The sequence below is a fragment of the Rosa rugosa genome, chromosome 7 (genome assembly GCF_958449725.1).
Source record: "Rosa rugosa chromosome 7, drRosRugo1.1, whole genome shotgun sequence".
Lineage (NCBI taxonomy): Eukaryota > Viridiplantae > Streptophyta > Magnoliopsida > Rosales > Rosaceae > Rosa > Rosa rugosa.
Window position 1 is genome coordinate 25277800 of NC_084826.1, and position 19063 is coordinate 25296862.

The 19063-nt window shown below is 39.5% G+C and overlaps 1 protein-coding gene and 1 pseudogene across 2 annotated transcripts; both read right to left on the reverse strand.

Annotated features, from left to right (window-relative positions):
- Positions 1–12842: 12842 nt before the first annotated feature.
- On the reverse strand, positions 12843–14143 carry LOC133723105 (xylan glycosyltransferase MUCI21-like; annotated as a pseudogene).
- Positions 14144–15438: 1295 nt separating this feature from the next.
- Positions 15439–18774, reverse strand: LOC133721731 (xylan glycosyltransferase MUCI21-like). Of its 2 annotated transcripts, none has more exons than XM_062148423.1 (3): positions 18290–18774; positions 18109–18192; positions 15439–16883 (listed from the first exon to the last, which is right to left on the reverse strand). In XM_062148423.1, the coding sequence occupies exons 1-3, from the start codon at positions 18498–18500 to the stop codon at positions 15619–15621; spliced, it is 1560 nt and encodes a 519-aa protein (XP_062004407.1). In that variant the 5' UTR covers positions 18501–18774; the 3' UTR covers positions 15439–15618. The 2 variants fall into 2 exon arrangements, with proteins under 2 accessions (XP_062004407.1, XP_062004406.1); XM_062148422.1 differs by having other exon boundaries at positions 18109–18210.
- Between the last annotated feature and the right edge of the window lie 289 nt (positions 18775–19063).

Sequence of the window (19063 nt, forward strand, 5' to 3'; positions counted from 1 at the left end):
GAAGTAAAAAGAGGAAAGTAATGATAAGCTATTAAAGAGAGTATAGTAGAAAAATATAACTAAGGAGAAGAGAGGAGCAGCTACCTCTCTTTACTGTGCATGGAAATCATGAAAATGAAGAGCGTTGGAGTGGTTTTGGGCACCAAATTCAAGGTGACAAGCATGAGAGACAAAGGTGTGCATAGGGTTGCCTATTATTCAAAAGATATTATGATGGATTAATCTGGCCATAATCTTGTAGGATTCTTCTAGGACTCTCCTTGTTGCAGCATCATAGACCTTCCAAAAATGCACAAGAAATCCGCCCAAATAAGATTCTCAGCCAAACTGTCCTGTTTTGACTAGGATATGTTTCTTTATCTGAAACTTCATTCTTAGACAATGATTGACTTGATATTGCCGTGATTCTGGATGGTTCTTGACTTATCCATGATCTATGACATCATATCTTCAAGAATGATCAATAACCTTCTAGAAAAACTCCAAGTAAGTTACCGGAAAAGATCTCCCAAAAAGCTTCGTGAAAATCTGACAATTACTGCCTTATTGGGAAGCCTATTTTGCATTTGATTTCCTGCTGCCTCGTTGATGATTCTGACCAGTTCTTTAGCTCATGTTGAATTAAAATATCATATATTTAAGGAATGCTGACCCTTTCTGTAAAGGTGCAGTTGGAAGAATGCAAGAAATGCTCTCCAATACTGTTCCCGAAAAGCTGATTCTGCAACTATAGTTTTCTGCTTTGCAGCAATTGTTTTGCATAACGATTTCCGTGGACTTCCCTTGTAATTTCCGGCCAAATGAGTGATTGAACTTAGTCCTTTGCATTAGTACTTCATGATCCATGGCTTCATTGCTCCATTTAAACTCCTAGTTTTCTGGGATGCTTCACGAAGTACTTGTGCCGCCAAAAGTGGTGGTGCATGGAAAATTCGTAGGAATTTCATTTTTTTCTCCTCTTGTTAAGATTTTCTACAAAACATAGAATTAGATTAGTCAACACTAAACTGGACTTTTAGAACAAGTAATTTCCATGTTTTGAGGCACAAATATATATATATATATGAATTTTGATCGAATAACCCTACGCCCTCTAACCTCAACTGCTTTCTGCACAAGCACTCCTGCTCACAAGCATTTGCATTCCTGCACCTCTGACTCGTCTGCACTCAACTAGGATTGAAGCTCAACAGCAATCCGGCCTTAGGACCGAAAGCAACGTTGCAATCCTAGCTTCGTCTTCAAGATTTTTTCAAGTTAGTTTTTATAAAAGTTGCTGTTTTGATTTAAAATTCCTGCTTTCTTGCTGTTCACTCAAAAATCGTGTCGGCCGCGTGTCACCGGGCCGAGGGCTTCTTTGGCTTACACGTGTCCTTCTGGAGTGGTGACGTGTGAGCGGGCGTGCCAACTCGCGGCCGGTAGGCCAAGCGAGGTTTTGTTATAGATTGTAGATCTTGCGCCGATCTAACTTCTGATCAGTTGATTGTGGGCCGAGGAAGGATCAATCTCGGCCGCAGGGTTCTCTCTGCCTTGAATGCAAGGACTTTAGCACGGATCGGCCTTAACTAGCCGCAGTCTTCCTGCTATGTAACTCGGTGATTGAGGTGAAAGTGAAGTGATGATGATTCTTTTTGTGATTTTGAATAAAGTAAATGACGTAAAGCAAATAACAACAAATAAATAGCATAAACGAAAGTGCAGGTAAAGAAAGTGCAGGAATGTAAAGGTGCAGCAAATAAGTGTAGGAAGATAAATACTGGTAAAGAAAGCGATAAGATAAACACGTAGAGATTGATAAGAATTGCTGAATTGTAGAAATGTATTGAGATAAAATTTGTGTAATCGCGTAGAGCGTTTGGTCGAGGACCTCTAACAATGAATCCTATGGTCCTTTTTATAGTGAAGCTAAACTACTGAATGAAGGAAAAGAAACAATCTCAGTCTTTACAACTAAGACCGCATTGATTACAAATAGAACAGTATTCATGTTTGTGATATTTTTGACGTTATCAATGATTGATTCTTTCATGAGCAATCAATCAGGTCTTGTAACTGATGATTGACAATAACACCTCCTGATGCTCATTCAAGTTAATTGCCCCCAAACTTTGGTAACGTCTCTCCTGACAATCAATCTCTTTGATGTGCCGCGGCTAATTAGCCGCGGTTATTCATTACGCCTTGTGATTCATTTGGTCTCTTCTGATCTAATAATGGTTCTCTGCACATGTTATCTTCGGTCATAAATTTGACAGCAAACATTTAATGTGCCGCGGCTAATTGAGAATCAACTTTGTAAATCTTTAATGTGCCGCGGCTAATTGGCCGCGGTCTTTTTTAGCCGCAGTCCTTCATTAGGCCTTGCGGGCCGGGCCCACCTATTTGCTACGTGGGCCTTGCCAAATATAGGTTCAAACAGAGCCCCCCTAGTCCCTTGAGCTTCGGCATAGATGCCGAGTGGTTAAGGGACTAAAAGATTGTTTCAAGAAAAATCTCTTGGCAAGGTTCACGCATTATAGGCGTTGGTGACATTCGTCACGCAGCAGTCACTCACCGCGGCTCTTCGTTATGCCGCGGCTATTCAACCGTTCAAGTGCGGCCCTATGTTGAATCTGGGACTTACCTATTCATCTGCCATGTAGCTCACATCGATCAACCAATATATTTGTCATTGATTAAAAACACGGCAATTAAATCAAAGATTTGGCTGCCAATTCTTTAATAACATCATAGCTCCCTTTTTAATTATCAAGGTCATGGCTGCCAAAAGGAATTAAGGGTGCCCAAAAGATCATGGCTAAAGAATCATGGCTACTAATTATACAATAGAATCGTGGCTTTCCAATTAAATATGCATGGCACATTGGCTGCCAATTAATTGCAAAGATCATGATTTTAATGAATCAAAGAATCATGTTATAATATGAAAAACATGGCTGCCATGTAATGAACGGAATCATGGCTGCCAAATTGATCATAAAATCGCTGCCATGTATTTGGATATGCATCATCAATACCCAATCGATATCTTCATAAAAACTGGGCACTCCAATTTTTTTTTTTTTTTTTTAAGAAAATCACGGAAATATGTAATTAATTGCATATTGAATGACTTTCAATATGCCGCACTCCCTTTCCTTTTTGGATACCGCTTTCTTTCTTCCCATTATTTTCATGATTCTCTGCAGCCAATGAACATTTAAAGTCCATATTTGATGAGGACTCAACCTTGAGTGTATTTTAACTAAGCCATATTCAATTTCCTTTTTGAATGTAACTTTCTTTCTCTCCCAATATCTTTAGATCTCCTGCGGCTACTTGAAAATTCATACACCGCCAGATCAGTAGGTAGAATATCTTTCTCTCCTTAATTTCTTCAACTTTGAAACTACGGTCACCGGAATAACATTAACTGCAGCACCACCATCAACTAGGACTTTAGACACTGGATATCCTTCAAAACATGCAGTGATATACAATGGTTTGATGTGCTTGACCATGTCCTGAGTTGGTTTGGAGAACTGAGCATGAGATTGCTCTTCAATAAGAACTTTTGGTAAAACTGCATCCTCAACATCCCCTTCCATTGACTGTGGCTGGTCAGGTTGCGCTAAAAAATCCATGGGAAGAACATAAACCATGCTTACTGCGGCCTCTCCTCCGTCAGCTGACAATGTCATTACTTGATTCAGCGATGATGACGCTACAACTCCTTCATCCACCTCACCTCCTTTACAGTGGTCGGGGAGGTCTTCACCATGGTCGCGGCTATTGAAGCTTCCGCCGCGGCCAGTGAGGTCTTCATCATGGATAATGAAGTCTTCTTTAAAGCTAACATCAGTTGGCTTCTCAAACTCTGGCTCTTCTTCTACCTCAATCATTGGCTGCTCATCTTCAATATGGAATTTTCCATCAGCTGGTACTTGGTTGGCTTTTCCATCGCACACAAGAGAACTGGTTTGTTGATGAGTGTCATTGCAGTCTATGTCCATGTTTGCTAGTTCCTCTTCCAACTCAAAATCAGAATCTCCCTTGCCCAGCTCCGTAGCATATTCAAGTTCTCGTTGGCGAATGCGTTCTTCCATCTTCACCAACAACTTCCTCTCTTATGGAGTTACTCCATATGTACTGATAACCGAATACATTTTGTGGTACTCCTTGAGATACTTGAGATCTCGTTGGGATACTGGTAAATCAACAGTGTCCGCCACCAACTCCACACCATCTAATTGTGCCTGATATAAAATCTTCAATCCTGCACTTGATGTACTTTGCACCATCAAAGGCTCAAGCCCTGGGTTTTATGTTAAAGCCTTCAGAGTATCAAGTTCTTCCCACGTCGGCCCATACAAAGCTAAAGCCGAATGTGTCATATGGTACTCCTTCATGGTAGTCCAACTCTTCGAGGAAAAAGGAGGTAGCTTGTTTCTCAGGACTTCAACTTTTAACTTCTCAACTTGAGAGTTCCCCTTGACTCCTGGGGGTAGCTTGTCAGATGCAGTTGCTGGAGCTTTCTCTGTAGCAGCAGGAACATAAATGGTTCCTTTCTTCTCATCCTCTGCAAGTGGCTCTGGGGTTGTTGTTGACATAGAAGTGGATCCTCAATCAAATTTCCTTGTTTGATGACGACTACCATGTGGCTTTTGTCGATTCTCTCTCTCCCGCCATCCACGTAACCTTTGTGTGTTGCTTTTGTGCCTCTTGATCTTTTCTCTCCAACGCCAACCTTCTAGCCAAGGCAAGCTCCCGTTGCTGCCGGCGTTTCTGGGTTTTGGATAAAGGCTCAATGCGGTGATCTCTAGACACTCTGCCGTACCACCTATTGTCATGGGTGACCGGAGGCTTGTATGTCCGTGGCCTCTTTTCATCGTATCCCCGGGTGCCTCCATTGTTCCGAGTAGAATTCCTGCTGGCCCAACTAGTGCGGCTAGTACGGTCATACACCACAGGAGATTTTCCTTTCACTCGATCAGTCTGACCATGCTTTATTGGAGAACCTTCCTTTTTGCTGCTGTCATAAGGAAGGTTATCATAATAAAGCCTTCTACGAACAGGCTTTGACTCAATCTTTGCGGCTACTGGTCTCTCTCTCTTAGCGTGCTCTTCTCCACGCCTTCTATAATAACTTGGTTTTGCGGCCGAAGATATTCTCTGACCGCCTTGCACTTGTGACTGAGACTTTTGAGAAACCCCTTGATCAATAAGCTTACCCTTGTCCCTGACTCTATTGTTGTCATGAGTCTTTGGTTGCAGAATTTTATCAAGACCAACCTTTTTCTGGCACCTTCCGCATTGCACTGCGGCCACTGGAACTTGAGCAGTTGTTAACTTAGAAGGAGAAAGGTTGATTGATCCCACCATTACTCCTTCAGCCATAGAGAGGTCCATCTGCTTTGCACTCACGCCGGCTGCCATGGGAATCCCAGCACTAATCATATTCACTTTGGCAGCCGGGAAAGGGTCGCTGTCCACTTTCATTGTAGAACTTGACTAGTCAGGGAACTTGAGCTTTCCCTGATCGATTAAGTCCTGCATAACATCACGATAGATAACACAGTTATTAGTCGAATGTTTCCAGGAATTATGAAACTTAATTACAAAACATTCTTCCTTTCATTTGTTCAACAGATGGCAAAACATGTCCAGCAGATAATTTCATTAATTTCACTGCTAAAAGTTGATCAAAGATCAAATCAGCCTTGCGAATGTCAAACGAATACGTGCGTCGTGGAGATTTATAAGTGTCGTGTAGTGAACGTGCAACTGACTCCGTTTTCTCTAAAGCCTTGCACACAAAAGGCCGATTCACAGTAAGCTCGGCCGAATTAATTTCGGCCATATCTTCGTCGCTACTCCACTCTTCAATATGGGCCGCGCCAACGGCTTGACTAGTGTAGTATGTGCCTTTTGAAGCAAGCCTTTTCTGCACTTCTTCTCTCAAAATTGCATCGTAGCTTATGACTCTGGATTCAAGTTCATAAAGATCTTTGAATGTCAGACCTTCGAACTTTTTCTTGAACTCGAAGCCAAGTCCTGCCAATGCCATCTCTACAAACTCGGATTCTGGTAACTGCGCTTTGCATCTGGCTCTTAGGAGTTTAAATCTCTCTATATACTCTTGAGCGGTCTCATTGGTCATCTGAAATGATTTAGCCAACTCAGCTACTGGTATGTTCTACTCTGCCTTGTGGAATCGGTCATGGAAAGCTCGCTCAAGATCCCTCCAATTTTGGATAGAATTGGGTGGTAGGTTCACGAACCACGAAAAGGCTGAACCGGTAAGAGAATTGACGAACAACTGCATGCGGTTCTCTTCACTATTTGCCTCACCACACTGTGAAATAAACCGCCCGATGTGTTCAACCGTGGACTGATGATAAGCATCCCCAAAAAACAAATGGAAAGCGGGAACACGGTATCGATGCGGTAAGGGAACTTGGTCGATATGAGGTGGATACGGCTTCGTATAAGTAGGTCTATCTACCCGCTGGTGCAGATCACCCACCATGCCCTCCACCAGATTCTGAACTTCATTAAAGAGAACAGGTCTATTATTATCACCATGCCATGGCTGCATTGGTTGTTGCTGGTTTTGGATAGGCTGCCATCGTATTCCATGCTCTGCGTGATGTGGTGGATTGTGATGCAGGGGAACTTGTTGCCCATATCCTTGATTTGCCTCTTGGTTCAGCCAAGGCTGCGGACCAGTAGCTTGTTGTTGCGCATATACATGTTGATTGAGGGGTTGAACATGTCTCGCAACATTATTCTGGTTGAGGGCTTGATGAGCTAGGTGGTTCTGAGGCCGTGGTATTTGGAATACATGATTCTGGTTGCCTATATTTTGCCCTAAGTGTCCACTAGGCAAGGCTTGTTGAGTTGACACTTGTTGAACTAATTGTTGTCGCGGCTCTAAGAAAGACTGTTGTTGACTTAGAGAATGAACAGTAGCGGCTGGTCTCATCGGCAATGGTGCAGCCTGTCTAGTTGGAGGTGGTACTTGTTGTAATTGACTGCTTTGACCTTGCTCCAAAGACCAATTTCTATTGCCTTCATTCTGACTTCTCTGCAGCACCTGTGTTCCTGTTCCAGTCTGAAACCAACGTAGCCACGCATTCATCATATCCGACTGGACTCCCATGCTGCGGTTGAGTTGCCCAAAACTACGTTCAAGATTGCGGTCAAGCCGAGTGAAATAATTTTCAAGACTTCGGCCCAACTGGCCAATGTCGTCTTCAACGTTATCAAGATCATGGTTAAGACTCTGCCAAGATACATCAGCCGCAGTGGTTGCAAGTGCGCTTGTAGGTACTAGTTCATACAATGGATTAAATCCTGATGGCCACGGAGTTTGTCCTGTACCAACCGTTGCAGAGGCATTAAGCGGATCATACAACGGATTATAGCCTGGAGAGAACCCCTAAGGGAACGATCCAATACTGGCTGTAGCTGCTGGCACACTGACTGACTCATAAGGAGGGGTATACCCTGGTGGCACTGACTGACTCATAAGGAGGGGTATACCCTAGTGGTAGGCCCCATGGATAAGTTACAGGATCATACGTCGAGTACCAGCCGCAGTTGTAAAATCCAAGGACTTAAAAATCGAGATTTTCGCCGAAATATAGGCGAAAATTTCGTTTTCTCGGGTTGGCGATATTTTCTCTAGATACCATGATAATTTCGTGCGATATTTTGGAGATATCGCGATATTTCCGGAAATTTTGGAAATTTGGACGAAATTTGTCCTTTCGTTCCGTGGCCCAACAGCCCAAATTGGGCCCTATCTGCCAATTTGGAATCAAAATTCGGAAAAAAGGAGCAAACCAACCTCAAAGAGGTTAGAACCTTGGTCGTACCTCATACATTTAAACAAGGAAACCAGTCCTGCTGGAGAAGGAACTTATACTTATTGGAATATCGTTTTATATATTTCTTCACATATCTCATCTTTTTTTACCTTCCCCTTTTCAACAGTTTATTGGGTAGTTTATTTTATTGTAATTAATTAAATTTATTATTTTAAGTACTTTGTACATGAATAAACTACTAATTATTTTATGTACGAGAATTAGTAAAGTATCAAGATTATAAATATCTACTAAATTAAGTTTCAATAAATGTCTGCTCAATGTATAGTTGTGTACTAATTTCCTTTAAATTACACTAATTTAATACGTAATAATATTTTTTTTAATATATAGTTTTTTAAAAAAGAGTAGATAATTGATCAAATAGACATATTCTAAAGTTTCATATATAATTTTTATGTTTTTCTCTAAGTTTTCATGGTTTCTATCGAATTTTTATCGATATCGATACTTTCTCGAAATTTCCATTTTTTGAATGGTCGATATTTCCTCGATCATCGATATTTTAGTCATTGGTAAAATCAACTCGGTTTGTTGTCCCTGAGGTTTGCACGATATGTGACTGCGGCTGCTGACTGAAAGATAGATGACTCGCTATAGTGGAGACTGACACTACCGTGGCGGTTGTAGCGACTGATGATGCAGGATGTGCCATGACTCCACTCGTAGAGATCCCACTTGACGTCGAAGCTGATGGTTGAACTGATATCATTGGGAGACTTGACATGGGCACAATGAGATCTCTAGAGGTAGCTGATCTATTTGGACAAAAAGAAGAGGTGTGGCCCTGTTGCCTACACCTGTAACAACGACTCCCTCGAGACTTGGCGTAGGGATCTGGTAACATTCACCGAGTGTTGTCCCACTGGGCGTGCCAAAAGATGTTCGCTCAAAAATCGTGTCGGCCGTGTGTCACCGGTCCGAGGGCTTCTTTGGCTTACGTGTGAGCGGGCGTGCCAACTCGCGGCCGGTAGGCCAAGCGAGGTTTTGTTATAGATTGTAGATCTTGCGCCGATCTAACTTCTGATCAGTTGATTGTGGGCCGAGGAAGGATCGATCTCAACCGCAGGGTTCTCTCTACCTTGAATGCAAGGACTTTAGCAAGGATCGGCCTTAACTAGCCGCAGTCTTCGTGCTATGTAACTCGGTGATTGAGGTGAAAGTGAAGTGATGATGATTCTTTTTGTGATTTTGTGATTTTGAATAAAGTAAATGACGTAAAGCAAATAACAACAAATAAATAGCATAAACGAAAATGCAGGTAAAGAAAGTGCAGGAATGTAAAGGTCCAGCAAATAAAGTGCAGGAAGATAAATACCGGTAAAGAAAGCGATAAGATAAACACGTAGAGATTGATAAGAATTGCTGAATTGTAGAAATGTATTGAGATAAAATTTGTGTAATCGCGTAGAGCGTTTGGTCGAGGACCTCTAACAATGAATCCTATGGTCCTTTTTATAGTGAAGCTAAACTACTGAATGAAGGAAAAGAAACAATCTCAGTCTTTACAACTAAGACCGCATTGATTACAAATAGAACAGTATTCATGTTTGTGATATTTTTGACGTTATCAATAATTGATTCTTTCATGAGCAATCAATCAGGTCTTGTAACTGATGATTGACAATAACACCTCCTGATGCTCATTCAAGTTAATTGCCCCCAAACTTTGGTAACGTCTCTCCTGACAATCAATCTCTTTGATGTGCCGCGGCTAATTAGCCGTGGTTATTCATTACGCCTTGTGATTCATTTGGTCTCTTCTGATCTAATAATGGTTCTCTGCACATGTTATCGTCGGTCATAAATTTGACAATAAACATTTAATGTGCCGCGGCTAATTGAGAATCAACTTTGTAAATCTTTAATGTGCCGCGGCTAATTGGCCGCGGTCTTTATTAGCCGCGGTCCTTCATTAGGCTTTGCGGGCCGGGCCCACCTATCTGCTACATGGGCCTTGCCAAATATAGGTTCAAACACTTGCACTCGGGGATTCTAATATCCCTTCTTTTACCTCCTACCTTTCTTATAATGTGGGATAATTTAGTCAAACTGTGGGGGTTCGTGCTATCTCTGAACATTGATTCATTGAGAGTGTTTTAACGATCGACCATAACATTATTGTTTTGGTCTAATCCAAAACTTTTGGAAATTAATTTTTTGGGAGCGATTTACGCTAAAAAATTTACTTTGTTTTTGTGGTAGCGTTTTAGGCTCCAAAACTAATTTGTTCTTGTTTTCCTTTTTTGAGAATGTTAAACTTGAACAAACTCGACTTTGCTTCACTATGGACACTACTCGAGTATATGGTTGGAAATAACGTACCCAAGGAATCTATTGGTTGCGCTTGAATAGTGCTTTGGGAATATCCGAGACTCTCAATTTTCAAATTGCGTAAGAGATGACAAATCTCCACCTCACAGACTATAAGTCAGTACTTGAGTATTATTCAGAAATCCTCAGCATTAGATCTACGATGTGATCCTGCAATCAGAATGTTACAGATGAAGAATAGATTGAGAAAACTCTCTACACCTTCTTCGAACAAAAGATTATAATGGCACACCTAAGAGAGGACACCGCGAGCGAAACCCTAAATCTAAGGGTAATCAATTCAGACATTTTGGTCCATCTAATTGCTTTAATCAGAAAAGAAACCGCAAAAACAATCAAGCGAAAGAAGTTGAGATTATTGGTACTTAAGTGAGCCTCACTTCACCTACATCTGTCCCTTCTTACCTAGTTGTGTTTATGTTGAAGTTACCAAAAGAAGTTGAGTGACTACCATTGTTTGCATATTAGTTATTTGGATTAGACTTATAGTCAGAAACTTTGATGTAATCGTTGCCTTCAATGATTAAAATTTCAATTTTTATTCTATCTCTCGATTCTGTTCGAGCGTTTTAGGAATGGACTCCAAAGAACTATATTGTCTCGCGGATAGTACGCACACTTCGCCATGGCAACTATTTTTAGGTGTTCCCTATACATTCTTATGTGACACCTATGGGCTATGGCAGGCCCATCCAAATTGATTCAAGACTATGGAATTGCTCAATTTGCTTTGTCCAATGACACCATAATGACTGTCACAAAAAGCTCTCTACGCTCTTAGAGCTGGAAGAACTCTTTTGAGCTTTCGAGATATCGAGCCAACGGATTTCATGCGGAAACTCATTGTGAGAAAAGAAACTAATTCATTTGCATTAACTCTAATGATTGCGGACATAAGCGCATCTTAGAGAAGCTTGTTGTCTCTCTAGTGGATTCTATGTTACCACTATTCGAGCTATTGAATTCAACAATGCCATATGAGATGACTTATGAAATTTTGACACATATTGGCTTTGGCATGACATATTAGGTCATCCTGGTCGTGATATGATGATCCGTCTACTAAACACTTCGCACGGACATTCTTTCTTTCGAGCGACAAGAAGCAAGAATCAAAAGATAATTCAAGGAGGAACTCAGACCTCCGCCGTCAACCGCTGATCTACCACCGGCGCCACCGCCATCCCCATGCAGCTTCCTGCATCTTTTGACACCAATAATGACGTCATCACTTCCTCCTATGCTTCTAACGCCAAGTGACCTACCAAATCTCTCTAGCACTAACAGCAGCCACCATGACCATTTGGCAAAAAACATGTCATCACTTTCTCCTATGCTTCTAACGCCAAGTGACCTACCAAAGCTCTCCAGCACTGACCGCAGCCACCATGACCATTTGGCAAAAAACATAATTTATTTACCTCAAGGTGATACTAAATCATCAAACTCCAAGTACACCATCACTAACGCTATTAGAGGAAGTTATTTTCTTGGTGGAAGTTATTAGAGGATAAAAAGTCATATAGAAAATCGGGGGTAAACAAATAAATCAAATTTCAAGTGGCTAAGTCACAAGTGGAAGAGAATAATGAAGATAATCAAGTACAAGTGAAGAATCAACTTCATTTGCCCATTATGACTGCCATGACCATCTTCGGCAATAGAAACAGTAATATCAACATTTGAAGCACACCTAAAGTGACCCCTAAAATCCCAAAAAACAGCTCCATAATCTCCAACACCCTCCTCACGCTTCCAAGCGCCTGTGTAAAATTGAGCTTGACCCAATACATAACAAGAATATTGGGTATGTTACTCTTCTAATTACTCTAGTATTTCCTGGTTCTTTTGTCCTGATTTTATTCTTCTCGGTTCATGTTGTAAATAAAATGATAAATTACAAAGGCTTGAATGAGATTATCGACATTCTTAGTCAAATTCAATTCTTATTATATGGAACCCTTTTAAGTGCTACATACTTGCATTTAGAGTATTTTTGTTTTGATTGATTCTTATGGTCTTGGGTTGTACAGTGCTTTATAGTTCGTGATTGTCAGTTACTATCCAAGAACTAAACCTACCTGCAATAGAGGGACCAAGAACATTAGGATAGTGGGGCTTAGCAGAACTAAAGAAGCTAAAAAAATTTGTTATGAAGGTTGCAGATTGCAGCAATTTACCTTTCTATTGCAGTTGCTTCATACCCTATTCTAAATTCCAAGGAAATAGGACAACAAAAAACAATAGTTAGCTTAGTCAATGTACACCGGATGGTATCTACTTGTGCAGTTAATGTAGTATATAGCGATGGACATGTTGTATGATGATGGATTATCAAAAACTAGTACTCTTGGTGACACTGCTGCTGGTTGCTTAATTTTTTCATCATGTCATTGGTTCTGTTTGCTAAAACATCTTTCGCGTGCAATTTTAATGGTTTTCCTTGCGCCCCTAAAATCTCAAACCCGACATTGTCATAAAATTCAATAATAATGAAGTCTTATAAGAATTGAAGAAAGAAGAGCTGCTGCTACTAGAGTCATAATGTTTCAAACATTAGTTTGAATGCTTAGGAGACGCATGCTGTATACACACACACACAAGCACTAACCAATCGCTTACGAAATCTTCCAAGGTCTAATCTTCCCATCCCTTTTTGTTTACTCTCGTTGGATCTCTAAGAATAGGATCATCTTTATTATATGTCATACAATGAGCTCTCCTTGGTAAGAATGTGATAGCCAGTGTACTTTAGGCCAAGCTTCCTTGCAGGTTCTCCATAATAGTCCTCAGCTAGCTCCCCATCCAGGCTTCATAAACAAAAGATGTGTCATGGCAGCACCATGAACTCCAATCATGACATCACTTGAATTTAGATCCCAGTAAATCTTTGCTAAATTCAGTTGTTGGCTCAAAACTTGAACTTGAAAAACAATTTTCTCAACCATCTTCACCAAGAAGTTCTCATTAGTTGTTGCTCTTGATCCATTTCTAGCTAGATATGATAACCAATTTTGAATTCCTCAATTTTGGTGCTTCCACTTCTGCCTTGCTTTTTATTGATATGTTCCATGTTGGAGAAACAGAAGCAGAAAGTTTGTCGATATTGTGCTTCTTGTTCTAGAATTAGACTTCTAATTCTAAGCTTATAAGCTCGGTCTGCTAGAAGATTCCTCAGACCAACATTGGCCTCAGGGAAGCAATGAGTTTTCATATCTCCAACAAAATCTATAGGAGGATAATCTGATAGTTGGGAAAGAATGTCTCCATATTTTGTGGCCCACCAATCATGAAAATCAACAATTACAAACACAACCTACTTGTTGAAGTGCTGTAAAGTAATGGACAATGGCAAAATTCCATCATTGAATTCATGGTAGACATTACCAGTATAGCCTGCAATTGAAAAAAACCAGTGCTGGAGCATCATTTTGACGTGGATGGTGTGTGCGGGAGTACTATCATTCTTTGCAATAAGGTGTAATTCAGTAATGGTTGCCATGGTATTTGCTTCCCATTTTCGAGTATATGGTTTGATCTTTTCATGTTGGATTTCGTCCTCATTGTCACCCTTTCCATTTTCCTTGCTATAACGACTGACAGATTTTTGCTGACAGATTTTTCATGAAGCTTGGTTTGTCTGTGGATCTATAGATAAAGATAGATAGAAGAGAAAGAAGTGTTTGTTCTTACATCCCCTTTCATGATACAAGTATCTGATCGGTAACTGCTTCTATCAAAATTTATGGGTCCTGCACCCATGCAGAGAAATTACGGAGGACTCTGAAATGGTTTAAACTCATCCAATTAACTACTATTCGATCCGACTTATTAAGGTAACAAGCTAGTAAAAACAAAAAAAAAACATCCAAGGAGAGAAACTCAGAAGAAAAGTACTAGCCATTAGAGATTGAAGAAGCAAAGAGGTTTACATCCATGTCAGGAGCAAGGCCTTCATTATCTACTTCTGGAGAATCTACAGAAATCAAACGCCAACAGGTACATCTTTGTATATTATTAACAATTACAGATAATTAAAGAGGAATATATAATAGGAAAAGATGTGGAGAGTTGAGAAACAACTTACGTAATGGAGAGAAAATGGTGTTAGAGAAACAAAGATGAAGGGTTAATATGAAGATTCAAGAGAGAAGACAGAAGAAGCGAAAAGAGAGAAGCTTGGGCTTTGTTAGTCTCTTGTAATAACAAGATATTAAAAAGATTCGGCACTCTTCGTCGAGGCTGATGTGAACCTTTCGTTCCCTGTTGATATCGCATATATAGTAGTGTACCATTTCTGATGCAAAACTAGAGGGCATGGTTGTGTTTCTTCCAGCTCTGTGCATATGAAAAAACAGGATGGCATATAGGAAGGACGCTTTATATATACATAGGTAGTTAGCTCTTGTTTCTATTATGAATTTTTGATTAGGAAACAAACTTGTTAAATAGTGACAAGGGGGACATAGCTCTTAGTCTATGAGTTTGTTAGTGGTTAAGCCAGAATGGTAGTCTGCAATCAAATCTATAAATAGCTACCCTAGTTTTGTGCAGTAGAGAGTGGGCTAGTTCTTAATACAGAACGCTTTTGCTAATTCATCCTATTTCTGAAGTTAGTCTTTGGGATTTAGTACCAGGTTCTATAGATTTAAAATAGTCTTAGTGCTTATATGATCAAAAATTTCACCAAAAACTAATAAGCAGCAAAAACTAATAGTCTTAGTATGGTAAGGCACTTAGCTAGGGTTGGTGTCATCCGTCTTTGATTGTGATATTTGTCCTCCTTCAGTTTTGGTCCTTTAGGCACATTAGTAAAGTATTTTTCCCTAACATAACAAATGATTAAATTGAAAATTAGTTATTCCTAAAAGAAAATAAAATTACAAATAGTTTATTATGCACTTTCACAAAGTCAGGTTAGAAACAGAAAAAGGAGGATCAAAATAGAAGGCCTCATTCGTGGGGCCGTGTGCCCGTGTATATATCATAAATGAAACTGCCATCTATTTTTAAGAAGATACAAGGATCATCTCTAGCATAATCTCAAGATTATGATAAGAATCACAAAGTGCTCACGTGATACTGAAAAATTAAGGGATCGATGGGAGAGAGAATACATTCAGGGTCGGATTCTGTCGACCATAAATGTTTTAACAGAAATGCCCTTGATGCATAAGATCAAACAATAAAAAGACCTAGATGAAATGAGTTGTGAAAAAAGAGTTTCTGCAGAGAAATCATAGTATTTACAAGATTAAGCTTTCTTTCCCAATCCTTATATATTTTACATGCAGGATTATTCATCAATTTGTTGAAACTTTGTACATACAACTCTTCCTAGTTCACTTTTTGCCATTTACAACGTCCAAAATACTAATGCAAGGAAGGAAAATACCATATGATATCAATGAAATCAATGTGACTGAATATTAGGACTCTGCTGATTCAATCTATCAACGGTGTAATCAAAAGCGCCAACCAACTGCTTCCGAAATCTTGGGAGGTGTAGTCTCACTGTCTGATCCTCAAGATAGATCGTCTTTGTGTATTGCCATCCCTTTCTGGTTACAGTCCTTGGATCTTTAAGAACAGGATCATCCTTATCATACTTGTCATATAATGAGCTCTCTTTGGTAAGGATTTGGTATCCAATGTAGTTCAACCCAAGCTTCTTTGCAGGTTCTCCATAATATGCCTCTGCTGCCCATTCAGTTCCGAGAGGAATGACTTGAATGAACACTGATCCAGGCTTCATGAACAGAAAATGTGTCATGGCAGCACCATGAACCCCAATCATGACGTCACTCGAATTTAGAGCCCAATAAATCTCTGCTAACATTGTCCTGCTATCTGGCCTCAAAACTTGGACTTGAAACCCGATTTTCTCAGCCATTTTCACCAGCAACTTCTCATTTGTTATTGCCCTTGATCCATTTCGAGATATAATAACCAGCTTCGGCTTATTGAATGGATGCTCTTGCACTTTTCTCCTGATTCTTGATGGCTTTTTCAACTTGGGAACAACAGAAAGCTTTGCATGTTCATGCATTAGACTTCTGATCTGAGGCCGGTAAGCTCTGTCTAGGAGATTTTGAAACTCGACTATGCTCGCATTCCCTTCCATCAATGAAGAATCCACAGTCAGCTCATCGTGAATTTTCAAACCGACAATTGCTTCAGGGAAGCAATGAACTCTCTTATCAGTACGGAAATCTACTACAGGATAATCTGAGAGATGGAAAAGAATGTCTGAATATTTCATGACCCACCAATTGTGAAATTCAAGAATGACGAACACAACCTTCTTGTTGAAATGTTGGGAAGTAATGTACAGTGGCATTATCCCATCATTAAATTCATGGTAGACGTTGCCGGTGTAGCCCCCTGTTGAAAAAAACACTGCCGGAACATCATGTTGGACATCACATTTATGATGGTTCATGATCAGAGTGTTTTTCTTTGCAATGAGGTCCAACTCATCAATGGTGTCCATAATATTTGTTTCCCATTTTCTGGTGTACGGTTTGATCTTTTCGTGTTGGAGATCCTCCTCATTCTTCACTGCTTCATCTTGCGATTCGTAGACGAAGATAGAAGAGGAAAGCGAGTGTGTTCTTACATCCCCTTTCATGGTACAAACATCTGAACGGATACTGCTTCTATCACAACATATAGCTCCTGCAGTTACACAGACAAGTTAATTACAACTAATTAGTGTAATTTATTTGAACACATAAGAGACACGACTAGTTGGGAGAGATTGAAAAACAAAAACTGCAAGTGTATGAGAGATAGTTTCTACTAAATCCCTAGCTTTTGCTGGAGTACTGAAAAAGAAGATCGAGAAGAAAAACAAAATCTCATGAATTTCAAGCAATTGGGTCTTATAAACTTCGATCACCCAAAGCAAAGCACCAGCATACCACAGCGGGATATTTTCATTTTTAGTTAGTTTCTATTTTTGGTCAACCCTCCAAAAGTTAAGTCTTGGAACAAACTTGGTCTTCAAGGAATTCGTTGACTGATGAGGAGGTCAGGTCGAGTTAACACATAGGACTTTCATGAGTTTTTGATAAAATCAAATGAAATCATATGACCTTTTTTTTTTTTTTTTTTTTTTTTTGGAGAACTAATCATAAGAACATTTTAGCCATAAAACAAAACAGAAAGAATATTAGCCATAAATTAGTTGGGCTGCCAAGGCTTGATGCAGTCTTACAAGTAGATGGAAATTTTTTATGCCAGCGGCCAGTACACTCTTTTACTTGCTTTCATCAAACAGGATTTTTGACAAAGTGATCTTAACCCTAATGATAAAAAAATATTAATAAAAGTTCTTTTATTGATGGAAAAATATATATTAAATATTGGAACATAGTACTTAATTAACTCCTATTTTCACAATCAATATTAACAAAAGAATTTTCAAAATATTTCATAATTTCAATAAACAAACTACGTACTATGAATAATATTCTTTGTTAGAAAATTTCTTGCACCGAGTGTTTTGGTGACCGTGGATCATAAGGGATCAAGTCTTTGATCTACACTTCCCATCAGGAAAATCAAAATATCAAAGTAACAATGTTTATTAGTATCCAACCATCCACCAACTGACTATTAGTCTACTTTGATAGGTTTAATAGTCTAGGCTCGAGGCTAGACCGCAGCCAACTGCGCTGGGGCCATGAGAAAACGATGACGTTGATGAAACAAAATTTCTCCTTAAAATTTATAACAATACTGGTTTTTTTTTTTTTTTTCTTTTTGTCCGATCAATACTGTTTTATTATAGATAAATAAGTATAATAGTACTGGATTGATGAAACTTTGAAAGGTACGTAACAACTTACAACAGAAACAATCTAAAGAGAAAGCCAGAAGAGAAGCAGAAAGCACAAACCATTAGTGACTGAAGAATAGAAGGGAGCCTTTGCGTTTATAACAGCAGCAGTACTAGGGCCTTCGTTTTCTACTTGTGGTGATTCTACAAAAATACAGAAAGCTACATATTTATAAACAGATAAAACGTACACTTTGTAGCTAATAAATATGGGAAAACCAGCTGGGAGAGAAGAACTTACGTGAAAGAGAGAAAGTGGTGACAGAGGAAAATATCAGATGAGGGGCTAATATGAAGCTACAAGAGAGAAGAGAGATGAAGAGAAAGGTGAGAAGCTTGGGCCTTGATCTTTTGTAGTAACCAGAGCTCGCACACTCCATTGCAAGACTCTGACCCTCCTCATCTTCATCGTCGGTAGGCTTTTCGCCTTTCCTGCGCTGGTGGTATACCATTTAATTTCTTTTGCAGAAGGCTTGTAGTTTTTCTTATCTATTTTTTTTCAGATTTCTGGGTTCAGCCTTTTGAACTGTCCGGCCTACCAGTTTTGATGTTAAGCCAGCTTCAACGCCAAACTTAAAGGAAACAGAAAGACGTACATAACAGAGAAAGAGAGTATATATATATATGGTTAATGAGATTGGTATGTGTTTATTGATATTAGGTTTTGGTTTCTACCTTAATAAGAGTGAGAGGAAGATGAAGATAGGAAAATGAAAGGTAGGCTAATTGGGGGGAGTTCTTACCTATAAATAAATAAACATATATATATATAGATATTTAGGGGAGGCTAACTAATTTTGTGGTGTGCATGGAATTTAATAATGCAAGACGTTAGAAAGTCTAATCATTGGCCGTCGTATTCTGATTCTTGTGAAACCATGATATTGTTGGATCAAATAGCAAGGAGAGGATTATGTACCAGCGAACTAAAAAATCGAAAATAATTAATTTGAGTTGAATAGTATTTGTCATGTGTATATCAAGAATGTCAAGCCATATAATGAGTCAAAAACTG